The following is a 17,567-nucleotide window of genomic DNA, read 5'->3' on the forward strand; positions in this document are numbered from 1 at the left end:
TTGTATTCATCTCTGAAAATCTGGTTTATGCTAATGTTAACCTGCGTTATGACATGCAAGAGGGTTTGGTTTGACTGTCTGGGAGACATGAACATGCTTGCATGCAGAACAAGTGGCTACCTTATTTGCAGCCCTGACCATTTCTGATCAACCAAACAGTGCAACTCTTGTTACAGTGAAGGTACTCACATTACAGCGAAAGTTGACAATGAAATCTGACACCTCCATATTCTCACACAGGACACCAACCCATCACTGACCTGGTCGGCATCAGGACAAGGGAATGGAGGAGGAGGTGAAGGACAAAGGGATGAACAGCACCACTCCTTTCTGGATCGGCCTGCTGTATGATGACTTTGCGTGGGAGATCTGCGATCTGTTCATGAAAAGTGGGATGACTGTGGGTAATGGAGGTTCTTACAACACACTCTGCTCCGAAGGCAAGTTGTCAAATAAGAGCATAGCTAATGTTTTAAAATGTTCAAACTGCTTCTTATTTGTTTGAAATGTTGTTACTGTAGAGACAGACAGCCTGAACAGCCTCTGTCCAACCATTGTGGTGCCATGGCAATGGAGGAGGGATACAAGTGGAGTGATCAGGATTGTCTGTCCAAGCGCTTTTTTATTTGTGAAGAAGAGTTGTAATACATTTCCCCTTGTTAAAAAAATGTAATCTAGCTCCCAGTATGCAAATCCTATGATTTCCACTGGATGTAAGTAGTCTTTGTTCAAGGTTTCAGGCTTGTTTCTTCCCAAACGAGGAAGAATGATGAGTATAGTACTGGGATACAGACATGGAAATCAGTCTGTGCGGGCGCGACGAAGAGGACGTGCACCTGCTAATATCGTTTTCCTATTGAACATACTTCTTTACTACTTATTTTACGTATGAAATATTATAGTTTAATTACATTTGAGGGTATCTGAGGATTATATAGACGTGTTTTGACTTGTTTTAACAAAGTTTAGCTTTCTCTGCTGTAGAACGAGGGATTACTCAAATCGATGGCGCCAACTAACAGACTTTTTGTGATATAAAGAAGTATTTTATCTAACAAAACGTCACTACATGTTGTAGCTGGGACCCTTTGTGTGACAAATCAGAGGAAGATTTTCAAAAAGTAAGTGAATATTTAATCACTATTTTTATGATTTATGAAACCTGTCTGGTGGAAAAATATTTGATGTGGGGCGCCATACTCAAACAATTGTATGGCATGCTTTCGCTGTAAAGCCTATTGTAAATCGAACAGTGCAGTTAGAATAACAAGAATTTAAGCTTTCAACGATATAAGACTTGTATGTAGTAAATGTTTAATATACATAATTTTTACGATTATTTATTTGAATTGCTCGCCTCAGTTCACAGGAAGTTGTCCGCTAGCGGAACCCTATCTCAGAGTTAAGATACCAGCTGCCAAATTCACACGGTGATGGAATGGTTAAGAAGCTAAAGAAAAATATGACGAGCCTGTTCTAAACTCACTTTCAAGTGTATGACGGCAAAATGCCGTTGTCTATTACTATACATGGTTGTGTCAACTACAACATGGCTCAAGTTTACACGTTCATGATTGCAGATTATATGCAACATTAATGTACGTGCGTCTGCCCATGGGTCGTCCAAATGGACCACATTCTCTATGGGCCCTGGTCATCAGTATGTTTATAGGAATAGGGTGCATTGTACCCAATCCCATATACTTTCTCAAAGTCGGTCTCTTGTGGGTGCTACAGACAGTGAACAGATAGACAGCTGCCTGTGAAAGTAAACAAAGATTCATTTGCAAGTCAAGTTTGTCACTTAGTTGGATGAATAGGGCTCTCTCTCTCTCTGCCTGTCTCTCTCTCTCTCTCTCTCTCTCTCTCGTCGCTCTCTCTCCTCTCTCTCTCTTCTCTCTCTCTCCTTCTCTCTCTTCTCTCTCTCTCTCTCTCTCTCTCTCTCTCTCTCTCTCTCTCTCTCTCTCTCTCTCTTCCTCTCTCTTCTCTCTCTTCTTCTTCTTCTTCTCTCTCCTTTCTTCTCTTTCTCTCTCGTATCACGAGAAGTAGAGGAGGGAACACATTGGTAGTAGAATCTTGATCTCCCATTGAAAAACATACAGGCACAGTACACAACCTATTTAATGTACAGTGTGGGTAGCTTCACTGTTAAACCAACACAGCTGTAAGATAGAAGGGGACTCAGTGTATTTCCTATTTGATATATTCCCTGGTGCTCTTTGCAGCTTTCTGGTAATCATTACATGCCTGGATAAGTAATGTTTGTTTCATTTGAAGACCAACAGCCCTTCATAACACACAGAGGACTCGTCCAAATGGCACCTGTTCCCATATAGTGCACTACTTTTGCTAAAGTAGTAACTTTTGTAAAGTAGTGCCCTAAATAAGAACACAGGATGCTATTTGGGATGCACCCAGCATCTCTGTGTGGCTACTGCCAGGGGCATGACGACATGAGAGTTGGCCTAAAGAGCGTGCTCCACATCAGGTTTGTTAGTTGGACAACGGAGAAAGGTTTCAGGCTGACAGATCTCAAGGCAAGCAGATTTCATTAGGTTTGTGAAGTAAATATATTAAGTCAAAATTTAGTGGGGGAATTAATGCCACAGAATGAAAATGATAACCAAAAACAATCTATATAAGCTCTCCGTGCTTTTGCACCTGTATTCAACTGTCTTAGAGGAGCAAGCCAGTGCAACTGTAAATCAATGCACTTACACAATATAGCTTTACATTTAGAATAAGGCATTTCATGAATGTGCGATTTGGAAGACAACTCTTCTCTGGGGACAATAAAGCCAACATAACAAAAAGGTGTATCATATTTTGTTTATGGTGAGTCTCTAGGACTCTGTGTCGAGGCCCCTCTGTTGTGATGGTGAATCTCTAGGATCTGTGTCGAGGCCTCTGTTGTATGGTGAATCTCAGGACTCTGTGTCCAGTTCTGTTGTATGGTGATCTCTAGACTCTGTGTTACTCTGTTGTATGGTGATCTCTAGGACTCTGTGTCCTCTGTTGTATGGTGATCTCTAGGACTCTGTGTTGAGGCCCCTCTGTTGTATGGTGAATCTCTAGGACTCTGTGTCGGAGGCCTCTGTTGTATGGGTGAATCTCTAGGACTCTGTGTCGAGGACATCTGTTGTATGGTGAATTCTCAGGCTCTGTGTCGAGGCCCTTGTTGTATGGTGAATCTCTAGGTCTCTGTGTCGAGGCCCCTCTGTTGTATGGTGAATCTCTAGGACTCTGTGTCCACTCTGTTGTATGGTGAATCTCTAGGACTCTGTGTTCCTCCTGTTGTATGGTGAATCTCTAGGATCTGTGTCACTCTGTTGTATGGTGAATCTCTAGGACTCTGTGTCCACTCTGTTGTATGGTGAATCTCTAGACTCTGTGTTCACTCTGTTGTATGGTGAATCTCTAGGACTCTGTGTCCACTCTGTTGGTATGGTGAATCTCTAGGACTCTGTGTCCATCCTGTTGTATGGTGAATCTCTAGGACTCTGTGTTCACTCTGTGTATGGTGAATCTCTAGGCTATGTGTCACTCTGTTGTAGTGGTGAATCTTCTAGGATCTGTGTCCACTTGTTGTATGGTGAATCTCTAGGACTCTGGTGTCCGACTCTGTTGTATGGTGTAATCTACGGACTCTGTGTCACGTCTGTTGTATGGTGAATCTCTAGGACTCGGTCTGAGGCACTCTCTGTTGTATGGTGAATCTCTGGACTCTGTGTCCGATCTGTTTGTATGGTGAATCTCTAGGACTCTGTGTCAGCTGTTGTATGGGTCTCCTTAAGGAATCTGATGTCGAGACTCTGTTGTATGGTGAATCTCTGAGGCTCTGTGTCGAGCCTTGTGTATGGTGAATCTCTAGGACTATGGCTGTTCATGTGTTAGTAATGGGGTGAAATCTCTAGGACTCTGTGTACTCTGTTGTATGGTGAATCTCTAGATCTGTGTCAGCCTCTGTTGTATGGTGAATCTCTAGGACTCTGTGTCGAGGACTCTGTTGTATGGTGAATCTCTAGGATCCTGTGTCCACTCTGTTGTATGGTGAACTCTCTAGGACTCTGTGTCGAGGCCCCTCTGTTGTATGGTGAATCTCTAGTACTCTGTGTCGAGGCCCATCTGTTGTAATGGTGAATCTCTATATCTTGTGTCTTGTTGTATGTGATCTCTAGGACTCTGTGTCACTGTTGATGGTGAATCTCTAGACTTGTTGTCACTCTGTGTATGGTGAATCTCTATACTCTGTGTCATCTGTTGTATGGTGAATCTACTGGACTCTGTGTATTCTCTGTTGATTAGGGTGATCTCTAGGACGCTGTGTGAGGCCTCTGTTTGTATGGTGAATTCTAGGACTCTGTGTCGAGGCATCCTGTGTCATCTGTTGTATGGTGATCTCTAGACTCTGTGTCGAGGCACACTGTGTACCGCTCTGTGTATGGTGATTCTAGGATCTGTGTCGAGGCACATGTGTCCTCGTTGTATGGTGATCTCTAGGACTCTGTGTGAGGCACATGTTCTCTGTTGTATGTGATCTCTAGATCTGTGTGAGATTCACAATTTTTTAAACGCACTTTGTTGTAGATAAACAGATTGGGATCTCTGCCCTGTACCCTGTAGCTTGCTTATATATTTATTTCTTTTCAAAATCGCATAGGTAGTAACAATACACAACGGCTGGTCTTTGGCTGGTAGCACTGCTGGTTTGCCGCCATTGCACATTGGGCTGCCATCGCTACAATAACGTCATGTGTTTAGTCTCCAGAGCAACTGGGGCTATACTATTCCCCCTAAACACTAGACCTGGGAGAAACATTTTGTATTGGTATGTTTATTTGAAATACCAACTTTCCAAATACTTGAGGTTGTCAAATACAGTTTATACATTTAGTCTATACATGTGTTGTAACTTTGTGTTCATAAACAGCAAATTCTTAATGGTGAAGGTCATGAACATTCAGAATCATGTTTTCCTGAAATTGGATGATACTTGAAGGAAAGCAGATATAAATATGAAAAAATGATGTTGCTTCTACATTGATAAGTTGGATACATAAAGTTACTGGTCTCCTCACCATGTCAAACACTTGAACTCATTAATAAGGGGAAAGGTGACATCACTTAACTTCATTTTAATACACTTGCTGTGTATGTAACTGTAACCGGTTTTGTACCGGTACCTTTCTGCGTTGTGTTCTGGTAAGGTGGATGGTGGAAGATAAGGTTTTGGACACAATTCTGCAAGTTGTCTCTCTTTTAATGACTGCATGGAATGGAGACAAATACAAGGCAAAAGTTAATGCTGCCGTCTGGACTCCATACATATATATTTGCCAGATAAAAGAAAAAGACAGTGCAGAAAACCCGTGAGAAAATAATCAAAGAACTCACGATGTCTGCACCTGAAAGAGACCTGTCCGCACAAAAGCTAACGGTAGTTGGGCTAGCCTTGCAAGTTGCACTCTGACATTATCCCAATTCACATGAATATATATTCATAAAAAAGTACTGCAACACTAAATCAGTGACGATAAACTTTGCTTGTCTTTTCTTGTGAATTTTGTAACCATTTGCGAACATGTGCATTCAAAAGACCGGGCCATACATAACACCTACCTCTCCCTATCACGCTCTGAGCAAACTGAGGAGTAAAAGCATGCGTCCCGTTGATGACTCACAGAATTACACAATTTAGAAATAAATAAATAAAATATCACTCTTGAAAGTAATGTAATACATCTTAAAATGACCTTAATAGAAATATGAGGGAATGTTCGGTGAAATACATAAGAGATATTTTACACCTGTACATAACAAACAATTTTGCTATTGTAATAATAAAGTACAACAATGTGTAGTACTTGTTGTACAGGATGTCAAGCGTTACTGATTATGTCTCACTCGTTATGTAAATGTATGTTTTGTCATTTTGAAGCTGCAAAGTGGTTCTCTAATGTTGAGGTGATTCATGGACCTCATTATTTCATACTAGCTATAGGCTATATTAAGATTCATAGTCTAAGAGCCCGCCAAACGTGTGCTTATGATCATATTTTAGACAATAAACTAAATACTGTAGTTTTGAACTCCTTCATTAAAAGAATTGCAGCCATCAAATATCATATATATTTATTTTTTTAAATAACTTGCATAGTATTATTTGGTTTTCTGAGTCGTATTCCAAATACTTTCAATTTATTGTTTTTCTGAGACCTCTATTTAATATCAAAGAAAATAATTACATATTTAGTTGAAACTCTATATAAAACTATATTCGACTACCTTGAGTATTGAAAATGTGTATTTTCAAGTAAGTTAGAAATCAACAAATTTTTTGCTAGGTCTGAAACACACCAGAGAATGGACTCTGACAAACAATATTCACATTAAGATATTTTCTCTAAGAATATAGTGATGGATGTGAGGAGAGACCTAATATTGTATTCCAATATTTCCAATATGACCAAAATGTGTTAAAATGGGACAGTGATCAGTGTTGACTGAATGTGCCAAAGCGATTGTACCAGACAGACAGGTCTTATCAAACACTATTTTATCAAATTTTGCATATCAATGTTGTTCAGCAATGTGGTGTCCATTAGGTACCAGGTAACAAGCTCACATAATATCTTATGATTATCATTTAGAGTGGTTTGTCTTTTTGCAAAGCGTTTTTCTCAGTTAATGTTTATTGCATCTCTCTCTAAATGCTAAATTAGATCCAAAAAAGCAGATAGAGCTTTATAGTCTCCTCTGCTGCATAACACACAATCATCAATGTATGAAGTCACTACAGTAACTGAAGGCTATTACTGGAATCTATTTGCATGTGCATGCAGTCATTCAAATGTGTGCTCAGGAAGACTGCAGGTGTTTCTATGATGGTGAAACAAAAAGTTCATGACCTCTGCATGGTGAATAGACAACGTTATACTGTGCCAAATACTGCACTATACTAAGCATTTACTGTATACTGTACAATAAACAAATAACCACTCTGATAATTATGTTTTTGAGTCAATAAATCAACTCTTTGTTCTGTGCAACAAAGTTAGTGAAAAGTTGGATACCAGAAATGTATACCATAGAAATGAGTATGTTAAAACTTTGGAGGTAACTTGTTTGATTATTTGGCTAACCAGAGAGGACAGAAGCCGATACAGCCCTGTCAACTGTTGATGTCCCTCTCTGGTTGTTGTCTAAGTCTCTGTTGTCCAACCCATCTAGAGGAGAGACCAGACAGGCCTGACTCACATACTACTTCAGGAAGTAAGTCTCAGGATACCTGAGACACGTTTCCTCCAACCCCAGAGAGAGATTTCCCCTGATATGGATACAACAACAGCTCAATATTCTCACCAGAAAGGTTATTTCACTCCAACATGTCCAGAGTATCAAATATCCTTACAAAGTGACATTAATGGGATCTTTTTCAATATAAACCTCACATTCACTGTATTAGGTCTATTACTCTTTTAGAGATGGGTTGGGGTGAGGGGTGCTGGTGAAGTGGGGYTCAWGTGTTCAAGTCTTAAGACACATTTGTGAATCTCATTGACACTACTTTATAAAGGCYATGTGCTGTTTGCCTGCCACCCAGGACMTKTTATTGTAGTGTAATAACTTAATKATGTGTTTTATTACACTRGTCGGCCTTGTGTTTTKAATATGTACATAGTTAGGCAGAGCATAGCTTAGGATGCACTGTTTCTACACAGATCACACCTCATCATATTCGATTCATACCAGACCCATTTATGCTCTACAAAAGCTACAGCAGGTGACTTTTGATACATTTAAAAGTTTATCAAATTTGACCATGTTTTTGTGTGGTAACTAATCACATGCATTTTAATAAAAAGTCACGGTAAGCACTTTTAATGTGGTTTCATCAAATTGTCATATTAAACATAAAACATTTTTTTAACAGCATTCTTGTTGAAACGAATAAGGAAACTATTTTAATAATAACATAAATTAAATGTTAGTCTATGAATCTCTAAATGTGCATATTAAATTAATTAAAGTTTGTGATATCAGAAAATAATATCAGACGTTGTTTACAGTACTGACTTTTCTTTAATGATCAATCAAACAGCTCAACTCTTGTAATGATGCAGGCGATGTAGTACTAGTACCTGATTACATTAATAACTCAAAGCCAAAGTGTGATAACTGTCAAATCCTAAATATGACACCTCCTTATTCTCACACAGAACATCATCCCATCACCTCTCCTCTGTCTCTCCTGACCCTGCTGTCCCCATGGAGATGACCTCTCTCCTATTCCTACTCTGTACAGGTATAGAATTCACCTGACCTAACCACAATACAGTATACTGTATGCACAACATGACAAACCATACTAACTTCTCTTCATTAATTTCTTTTTTGTGTGCATGTTTACATTTCACTTAATGAAATAGTCTCTGTCCTCAGGTGTCTGCTGCACAGCTGCACTCAGCCGCCTCAGACAGTTCCATCTCTATGAAAAAAATATGTATTGGACAAAAGCACAACACTTCTGCCGGGAGAACTACACTGATCTTGTCACTTTGTACAACCAGGAGGAATCTGAGCAGCTGATACAGTTACTGGCATCTGATAGCAGCTATAAAGCCTGGATAGGTCTCCATCGCAAAGAGCACAGTCTGAAGTGGTCCAATGGAGACATTGTTAATGACACTGCATGGTTACCACTTCCAAGCCCGTGCACAGTGCCAATGTGTGCAGCCATACTCAAAGACAATACAACCTGGGAGAATTGTACAGAGCAGAAATACTTCATGTGTTACAAAAAAGGTAAAACATTCAATGCCACAAAAAACACGCTCCTCAACAACATCCAGGTCATATTATTATAATTCTTCAACAATATCTAGATATCATTATTTTATATCAAACTATGTTAAGTAGAGTAAAATGTTAGTCCATTCTGTGTGTGCAGGGTCTGGTGATTCCTTCCTGATTGAACAGAACATGACCTGGTATAAGGCTCAGAGTTACTGCAGAGAGAGAAACACTGACTTGGTAAGCATCAGGAACGAGGGACAGAAGGAGGAAGTGAAGAACAAAGGGATGAACAGCACCACTCCTTACTGGATCGGCCTGCTGTATGATGACTGGGAGTGGTCTGATGGAGGGAGATCTGCCTACAGAGACTGGTCCGACAATTTTAATGCAGTAGAGACTGTCACTGTTCTTTTCCAGTTTCCAAGAGGTATACTCACAGTGCCAAATGAAAATTCTGAAGAGTATACACTCTGCTCTGAAGGTAAGTTGTCAAAGAGGAACATAGTCAAACTGCTTCTTAGTTGTATGAAAGGTTGTTACTCTATATTGATAATCGCCTGGTCAAGAGGACTGAACTCGGCATTCCCTTTCTATTCCCTTCACTTGTCAAGTCAAACACAATGCACGCTATCATGCGATCATGCTGGTTAAAACCAGGCTATAATGATATATAACTATTACTGAAATKATTATGTRCCTGCTTATCTTGCCCCTAAAATCTGAGASTTAAAATAGGTGCTAAAACAAGCTAATATGAAAAAGTTAAATATCTTGAATACCACATTTATGTCTTTCAGGATCAGTTATCATCCACGTCATCAGTGAAAGAATGTCTTGGGAACAGGCTCTGGGCTACTGCAAGAAGAACTACCATGGACTGCTGCGTATTGAGACAGAAGAAGACCAGAAGGTGGTGAAGCAGAAATTAAATGGGACTGATTTTACTGGTCCTGTGTGGGTGGGTCTGAGACAGAGCCGTCTCTTTGGGTTCTGGGTCTGGACCAATGGGCTGCCAGTGGGGTGGAGTAACTGGGAGGGAGACAGACAGCCTGRACAGCCTCTGTCCAACCATTGTGGTGCCATGGCAATGGAGGAGGGATACAAGTGGAGTGATCAGGACTGTCTGTCCAAGMGCTTTTTTATTTGTGAAGAAGAGTTGTAATACATTTCCCCCTTGTTAATTTAATTAACTGTCTTTACCATTTCTCACATTTTGATTGAAATGTGTTTTTTTAGGTAATTGCTGATTGAAATCATCTTGACAAAGATTTTTTTATGTTTAAGCTTTCAGCATGCAATGCAATGTACAATATACCTTGTCATTGATATAACGTGTTATCAAAAATCTTTGAGTAAAATTGTGTGATATTTCAGATATTTAAAAAATGTAAATAAAAAAATAAAGATCATTATGTCATGTTATTAAAATATTTTATTCACTTGTCATAATACATTTGCCATTAAGCAAACTTGTTTATCCTACATTTACCCATAGTCATCACTATTGTAACTATGGGTTACTGTAATTAATACTCTAGATAGTCTAAATACAATTTTATTTAATTAATAGTATCATGCATGTTAACGCTGACTAAGGAAATAAAAATTATAGTAAAGTAATATATTTTATATAATGGACATTGTAAGCATAATATCTCTTCTCCCAATTTCTGTTCTTACTTTACAAAAATAAACAAAACATGAGAAAGAGATTTCCGCATGGAACACACAGACACGGAAGACAACCACCCACGAAACCCAGGTGAAAAAAGGCTATCTAAGTATGATTCTCAATCAGAGACAACTAACGACACCTGCCTCTGATTGAGAATCATACCAGGCCAAACGAAAAAACCAACATAGAAACACAAACATAGATAACCCACCCAACTCACGTCCTGACCATACTAAAACAAAGAAATAACAAAAGAAATAAGGTCAGAACGTGACACTCTCATTGATCGAGAAAGGTGGGTGTCCGTCCCCAAGTGYCGCATGTCAGGATGACAGACACCTGCCTCAATCAATGAGAGAAGACTTTAAATACAGTACACATAGATGGCAGCGTACACATTGTTGGATTACTTCATGGAGCAAAAAATATACATTTATTTTAATAATGGAGCTTTTTCTAAATTCAAACGGACCCCCTACAACTGAATGCAGACATTTTATGAGACAGCAGTATCAAATAACCTTTCAAACAGGGATCAACAGGCCCTTAGTAGGAAAGGGCATTAATACTGAATAAAAAATGTGCAACAATTTCAAAGACTTTACTGAGTTACAGTTCATATAAGGAAATCAGTCAATTGAAATAAATTCATTAGGCCCTAATCTATGGATTTCACTTGACTCGGAAGGGGTGCAGACATAGGTGGGCATAGACCCCCCACTTGGCAGCCAAGCCCACCCACTAAGGACCCAGGCCCAGCCAATCAGAAAGATTTTTTTCCCCACAAAAGAGTTTTATTACAGAAATACTCGTCAGCACCCACCCTAAGACGATCCCGCAGGTGAAGAAGCCGCATGTGGAGGGGCTGGCGTTGCTACACACCGTCTGCGGTTGTGAGGCCGGTTGGACGTGCGGCCAAATTCTCTAAAACGACGTTGAAAGCAGCTTATGGGAAATAAATAAATATTGAAATCTCTGGCAACATCTCTGGTTTACATTCCTGTAGTCAGCATGCCAGTTGCATGTTCCCTGAAAACTTGAAACATCTGTGGCTTTGTGTTGTGTGACAGAACTGCACAATTTAAAGTGGCCTTTTATTGTCCCCAGCAAAAGGTGCACCTGTGTAATGATCATACTGTTGACTCAGCTTCTTGATATGCCACACCTGTCGGGTTGATGGAGTATCTTGGCAAAGGAGGGGGATGTAAATACATTTGTGCAGAACATTTGTGAGAAATAAGCTTTTTGTGCGTCTGGAAAATGTCTTCGATTTTTAATTTCAGCTCATGGGACCAACACTTTACGTTTATATTTTTGTTCAGTTCAGCATGTTAGCATTAACTTATACCAGTAAAACTCTCGATAGAGACACCACACAACATCAATGTACCTACTGGTTAGGTAGTTCATTCAAAATAGTTTCTATCAATCTCTGACCCCTATCAATCTCTGACCCCATACACACTCAGTTTGTGCAACTGGTTATCAAGACATTTGACACAACTGTGTTGACACAACAGATAGTTTGTCTGCACAAAAGTATTTCCACAACGGTCCCAGAGGCACCGCAAAATGGTTGTGTAATCATAATTGTGCAGACAAACTATGTTGTGTCACAAACATGTCTGTTGCAACTTGTATCACAAGTGTTTTGTCAAGTCTGTTGTACACCAGTTGTACAATCTGAGTGTGCTGTCTATGTCTATAGATGTATGTTTTCTATATAGACTGGTTGGCTGACAACATCAAGAATATGATGCGTGTGCATCGATGAGCCAGAAGGCGATGAGCCAAAAGGCCATTTATTAACTTATTTGTCTTCAATAAACATTTGGAGATGAAATATAGATTACATGTTGTCAACAATCTAAATCAATTCTGTCTGTTTTGCGCCATACCTGCAAACATGTCATTTTTTTTGCTAAACAACTAACCTGTCTATTAGATACAATAACTTTAAAGACTTGCTCCGGTACCTTGGTGACTAAGAAAGTATTTTATAAACTTCCAGCTTTGACTGGATGTGTCGATGTGTAGTTTCATACATGCATATTGCGCAGAATTACTGTCAACTAGCCACCAAATCCCTAGTTTGAAACACTTTTGGCTCGTGAGTGCTACTTTCAGAACTACTGGCTAAAAATTATACAACAGTCCCCGGAGCATCTCTTTAAGTCGCTTGGCTAAAAGCCAAATGGCTAAAATGTAAATGTATCAAATCAAATCAAATTGTATTACGAGCCCCTAACCAACAGTGCAGTTTAAAATAAATATGGATAAGAATATGAGATAAAAGTAACAAGTAATTAAAGAGCAGCAGTAAAAAATAACAATATATACAGGGGGGTGCCGGTACAGAGTCAATATGCGGGGGCACCGGTTAGTTGAGGTAGTATGTACATGCAGGTAGAGTTAATTAAAGTGACAATGCATAGATGACAACAGAGAGTGGCAGTGGTGTGGAGAGGGGAGGGGGGGGAGCAATGCAAATAGTCTGGATAGCCATTTGACTAGAGTCTTATGGCTTGGGGTAGAAGCTGTTAAGAAGCCTCTTGTACCTAGACTTGGCGCTCCGGTACTTGCCGTGCGGTAGCAGAGAGAACAGTCTATGACAAGGATGCCTGGAGTCTTTGACAATTTTTAGGGCCTTCCTCTGACACCGCCTGGTATAGAGGTCCTGGATGGCAGGAAGCTTGGCCCCAGTGATGTACTGGGCCGTTCACACTACCCTCTGTAGTGCCTTGCGGTCGGAGGCCGAACAGTTGCCATGCCAGGCAGTGATGCAACCAGTCAGGATGATCTCGATGGTGCAGCTGTATCATTTTTGAGGATCTGAGGACCCATTTTTTCAGTCTCCTGAGGGGGATTAGGTTATGTCATGCCGCTTCACAACTGTCTTGGTGTGCTTGGACCATGTTAGTTTGTTGGTGATGTGGACACCAATGAACTTGAAGCTCTCAACCTGCTCCACTGCAGCCCCGCCAATGAGAATGGGGGTGTGCTCGGTCCTCTTTTTCCTGTAGTCCACAATCCTCTACTTTGTCTTGATCACGTTGAGGGAGAGGTTGTTGTCCTGGCACCACAAGGCCAGGTCTTGACCTCCTCCCTATAGGCTGTCTCGTTGTTGTCGGTGATCAGGCCTACCACTTTTGGTGGCCGTGCAGTCATGAGTGAACAGGGAGTACAGGAGGGGGCTGAGCACGCACCCCTGGGGGGCCCCTGTGTTGAGGATCAGCGTTGTGGATGTGTTGTTACCTACCCTTACCTACACCTGGGGGCGGACCATCAGGACGTTCAGGATCCAGTTGCAAAGGGAGGTGTTTAGTCCCAGGGTCCTTAGCTTATTGACGAGCTTTGAGGGCACTATGGTGTTGAACGCTGAGCTGTAGTCAATAAATAGCATTCTCACATAGGTGTTCCTTTTGTCCAGGTGGGAAAGGGCAGTGTGTAGTGCAATAGAGATTGAATCATCTGTGGATCTGTTGGGGCAGTATGCAAATTGGAGTGGGTCTAGGGTTTAGCTCAGTGCGGATGCTGCCTGTAATCCATGGCTTCTGGTTGGGGTATGTATGTACGGTCACTGTGGGGACAATGTCATCGATGCACTTATTAATGAAGCCAATGACAGATGTGTTGTACTCCTGAAAGCCTTTGGAGGAATCCCTGAACATATTCCAGTCTGTGCTCGCAAAACAATCCTGTAGCTTAGCAACTGCTTCATCTGACCACTTGTTATTGATCTAGTCACTTGTGCTTCCTGCTTTAATTTTTGTTTGTCAGCAGGAATCAGGAGGATAGAACTTTGGTCAGATTTGCCAAATGGAGGGCGAGGGAGAGCATTGTATGCGTCTCTGTGTGTGGAGTATAGGTGGTCGAGAGATCTTTTCTGCTGATAGAAATTTGGTAAAACTGATTCAAGTTTCCCTGCTTAAAGTACCCGGCTATTAGGAGCGCTGCCTCTGTGTGAGCATTTTCTTGTCTGCTTTTGGTGGAATACAGCTCATTCAATGCTATCTTAGCGCCAATCTCTGACTGAGGCGGAATGTAAACAGTTACAAAGAATACCCGATGAGAACTCTCTCGATAGGTAGTGTAGTCTACAGCTTATCATAATATACTCTACCTCAGATGAGCAGTACAGTGGCATTTTTCCTATTTTGTTGCCTTACAACCTGGAATTAAAATGGATTTGGGGGAGGGGTTGTATCATTTGATTTACACAACAGGCCTACCACTTTGAAGATGCAAAATATTTTTTGTTGAGGAAACAAACAAGAAATAAGACAAAAAAACTGAAAACTTGAGCGTGCATTACTTCTCACCCCCCCAAAGACAATACTTTGTAGAGCCACCTTTTGCAGCAGTTACAGCTCTAAGTCTCTTGGGGGATGTCGCTATAAGGTTGGCACATCTAGCCACTGGGATTTTTGTCCATTCTTCAAGGCAAAACTGCTCCAGCTCTTTCAAGTTGGATGGGTTCTGCTGGTGTACAGCAATCTTTACGTCATACCACCGATTCTCAACTGGATTGAGGTCTGAGCTTTGAATAGGCCATTCCAAGACATTCAAATGTTTCCTCTTAAACCACTAGAGTGTTGCTTTAGCAGTATGCTTAGGGTCATTATCCTGCTGGAAGGGGAACCTCCGTCCCAGTCTCAAATCTGTGGAAGACTGAAACAGGTTTCCCTCAAGAATTTCCCTGTATTTAGCCCCATCCATCATTCCTTCAATTCTGACAAGTTTCCCAGTCCCTGCCGATGAAAAACATCCCCACAGCATGATGCTGCCACCACCATGCTTCACTGTGGGAATGGTGTTCTCGGGGTGATGAGAGGTGATGAGAGGTGTTGGGTTTGCGCCAGACATAGGGTTTTCCTTGATGGCCAAAAAGCTCAAATTTAGTCTCATCTGACGAGAGTACCTTCTTATTATTTTCTTTCAGCAACGGCTTTATTCTGGCCCCTCTTCCGTAAAGCCCAGCTCTGTGGAGTGTACAGCTTAAAGTGGTCCTATGGACAGATACTCCAAACTCCGCTGTGGAGCTTTGCAGCTCCTTCAGGGTTATCTTTTGTCTCTTTGTTGCCTTTCTGATTAATGCCCTCCTTGCTGGTCCGTGAGTTTTGGTGGGCGGTCCTTTCTTGGCAGGTTTGTTGTGGTGCCATATTCTTTCCATTTTTTAATACTGGATTTAATGGTGCTCTGTGGGATGTTCAAAGTTTCTGATATTTTTTTAACCCAACCCTGATCTGTACTTATCCACAACTTTGTCCCTGACCCATTTGGAGAGCTCCTTGGTCTTCATGGCACCGCTTGCTTGGTGGTGCCCCTTGCTTAGTGGTGTTGCAGACTCTGGGGCCTTTCAGAACAGGTGTATATATACTGAGATCATGTGACAGATCATGTGACACTTAGATTGCACACAGGTAGACTTTATTTAACAAAGTATGTGACTTCTGAAGGTAATTTGTTGCACCAGATCTTATTTATTGGCTTCATAGCAAAGGGGTGAATACAAATGCATGCATCAATTTTCAGTTTTTTTATTTTTTATACTTCTTTGAAACATCAATTTTTTAAATTTCACTTCACCAATTTGGACTATTTGTGTCCATTAGATTAAATCCAAATAAAAAACAATTTAAATTGCATGTTGTAATGCAACAAAATAGGAAAAACACCAAGGGGAATGAATACTTTTGCAAAACACTGTAACTTGAGACTTCCTTAGATACAGTGCACCAGCTGTTACTTACAAAAATACATAGTCCGCCGCCCCTTGTCTTACCAGACACCGTTGCTCTATCCTTGAGGTACGTCGTATAACCAGCCAGCTGTATGTTGGTATTGTCGTCGTTCAGCCACGACTCCGTGAAGCATAAGCTGTTACAGTTTTTAATGTCCCGTTGGTAGTTTAATCTTCCACGTAACTCTGCATTTTTCTTGTCCAAAGATTGCACGTTTGCTCGCAGAATTGAAGGAAGTGGGGATTTATTCGATCGCCTTCGAATCATCAGAAGGCATTCCACTTGCCGGCCCTTCTTTCTCCACCTCCTCTTCACGCAGATCACAGAGGTCGGGGGCCTGTCCCCGAGGGAGCCGTATATCCTCCGTCTCGGGCTCGTCAGAGTAGTGGAAGAAGAAAAAGGATTCTGCTAGTCCATGGTGAGTTATCGCAGTCCTGATGTCTAGAAGTTATTTTCGGTCATAAGAGACAGTAGCGGCAACATTATGCACAAAATAAGTAAAAAAATAAGTTACAAACAACACAGATGAATTAACAAAAAAACACAATTGCTTGGGGGCACGTAAAACATCTGCCTTCTGCTCCGACACCTTCTTCTAGGCAGAAGTGGAATAATTGGTAAATTATCTTTGTGCTTTTAAATGAATTTAAAGCATTGATGGAGGATACTCTTGAGGGGAAATGTGTTTGTTTCTGGTTGTGTGCTTATTGTTGTAATATACATGTATTTGTCTGTGTTGGAGTACTTGCATGTTTTTGTTGAGTTCTGTCTTTTAACAACGTGAACAGGGCACACTTATAAAAGAGAACGTGTTCTCAACATGTTTTTCCCTGAATAATTAAATATAAAATTTAAATACATTTGAGAGGTGAGGTGAAGTGTAGAAAATTAAGGACATCTATAGTTACTGTACTGTTTTGTCTAACATGGTCCTGTTAATCCACTCTAAAGTAAGCATGATATGCATTATCAAAACAATATGTTGATAGGTAGGCAGACCAAGTTTTATAAGACTATTGCATCTATATACACCTGGGCACCTACTAGACCCCTTCAGACTGGAGGATCAGACCCCAGAATAGATCCAGCCATTCTCTACAGAGCCCACGGCATATAAAACAGATATTATGCCAATTCATCTGAGATACTGATAACACGGGAGCAGTTTGTGAGGTTACTAAAGGCATGTAACCCAAACACAGCAGCTAGATTCATCGACTCATCATAGTATTGCTTTGATATCATGCTTATGATGATAAAGTGAAGGAATTGAATAGAGTTTGAATTTTGGAATTGGAACTTTCAAAATGTTTTAGTGTTGATCTTGATTTCTGAAAATATTAATGGTCAAC

General features: G+C 40.6%; 1 protein-coding gene across 2 annotated transcripts; it reads left to right on the forward strand.

Moving 5' to 3' along the window:
- Window positions 1-1,023: 1,023 nt before the first annotated feature.
- Window positions 1,024-10,213, forward strand: LOC112069960 (secretory phospholipase A2 receptor-like). 2 transcript variants are annotated; one of them, XM_024137365.2, is made up of 5 exons: window positions 1,024-1,121; window positions 8,220-8,305; window positions 8,443-8,805; window positions 8,951-9,277; window positions 9,594-10,213. In XM_024137365.2, exons 2-5 carry the CDS (start codon window positions 8,269-8,271, stop codon window positions 9,956-9,958), a joined length of 1,092 nt encoding a protein of 363 aa, XP_023993133.1. In that variant the 5' UTR covers window positions 1,024-1,121; window positions 8,220-8,268; the 3' UTR covers window positions 9,959-10,213. The 2 variants fall into 2 exon arrangements, with proteins under 2 accessions (XP_023993133.1, XP_023993132.1); XM_024137364.2 differs by lacking the exon at window positions 1,024-1,121 and adding an exon at window positions 7,406-7,783.
- Window positions 10,214-17,567: the final 7,354 nt, after the last annotated feature.

This window comes from Salvelinus sp. IW2-2015, unplaced genomic scaffold (assembly GCF_002910315.2).
Source record: "Salvelinus sp. IW2-2015 unplaced genomic scaffold, ASM291031v2 Un_scaffold1172, whole genome shotgun sequence".
Taxonomy (NCBI): domain Eukaryota; kingdom Metazoa; phylum Chordata; class Actinopteri; order Salmoniformes; family Salmonidae; genus Salvelinus; species Salvelinus sp. IW2-2015.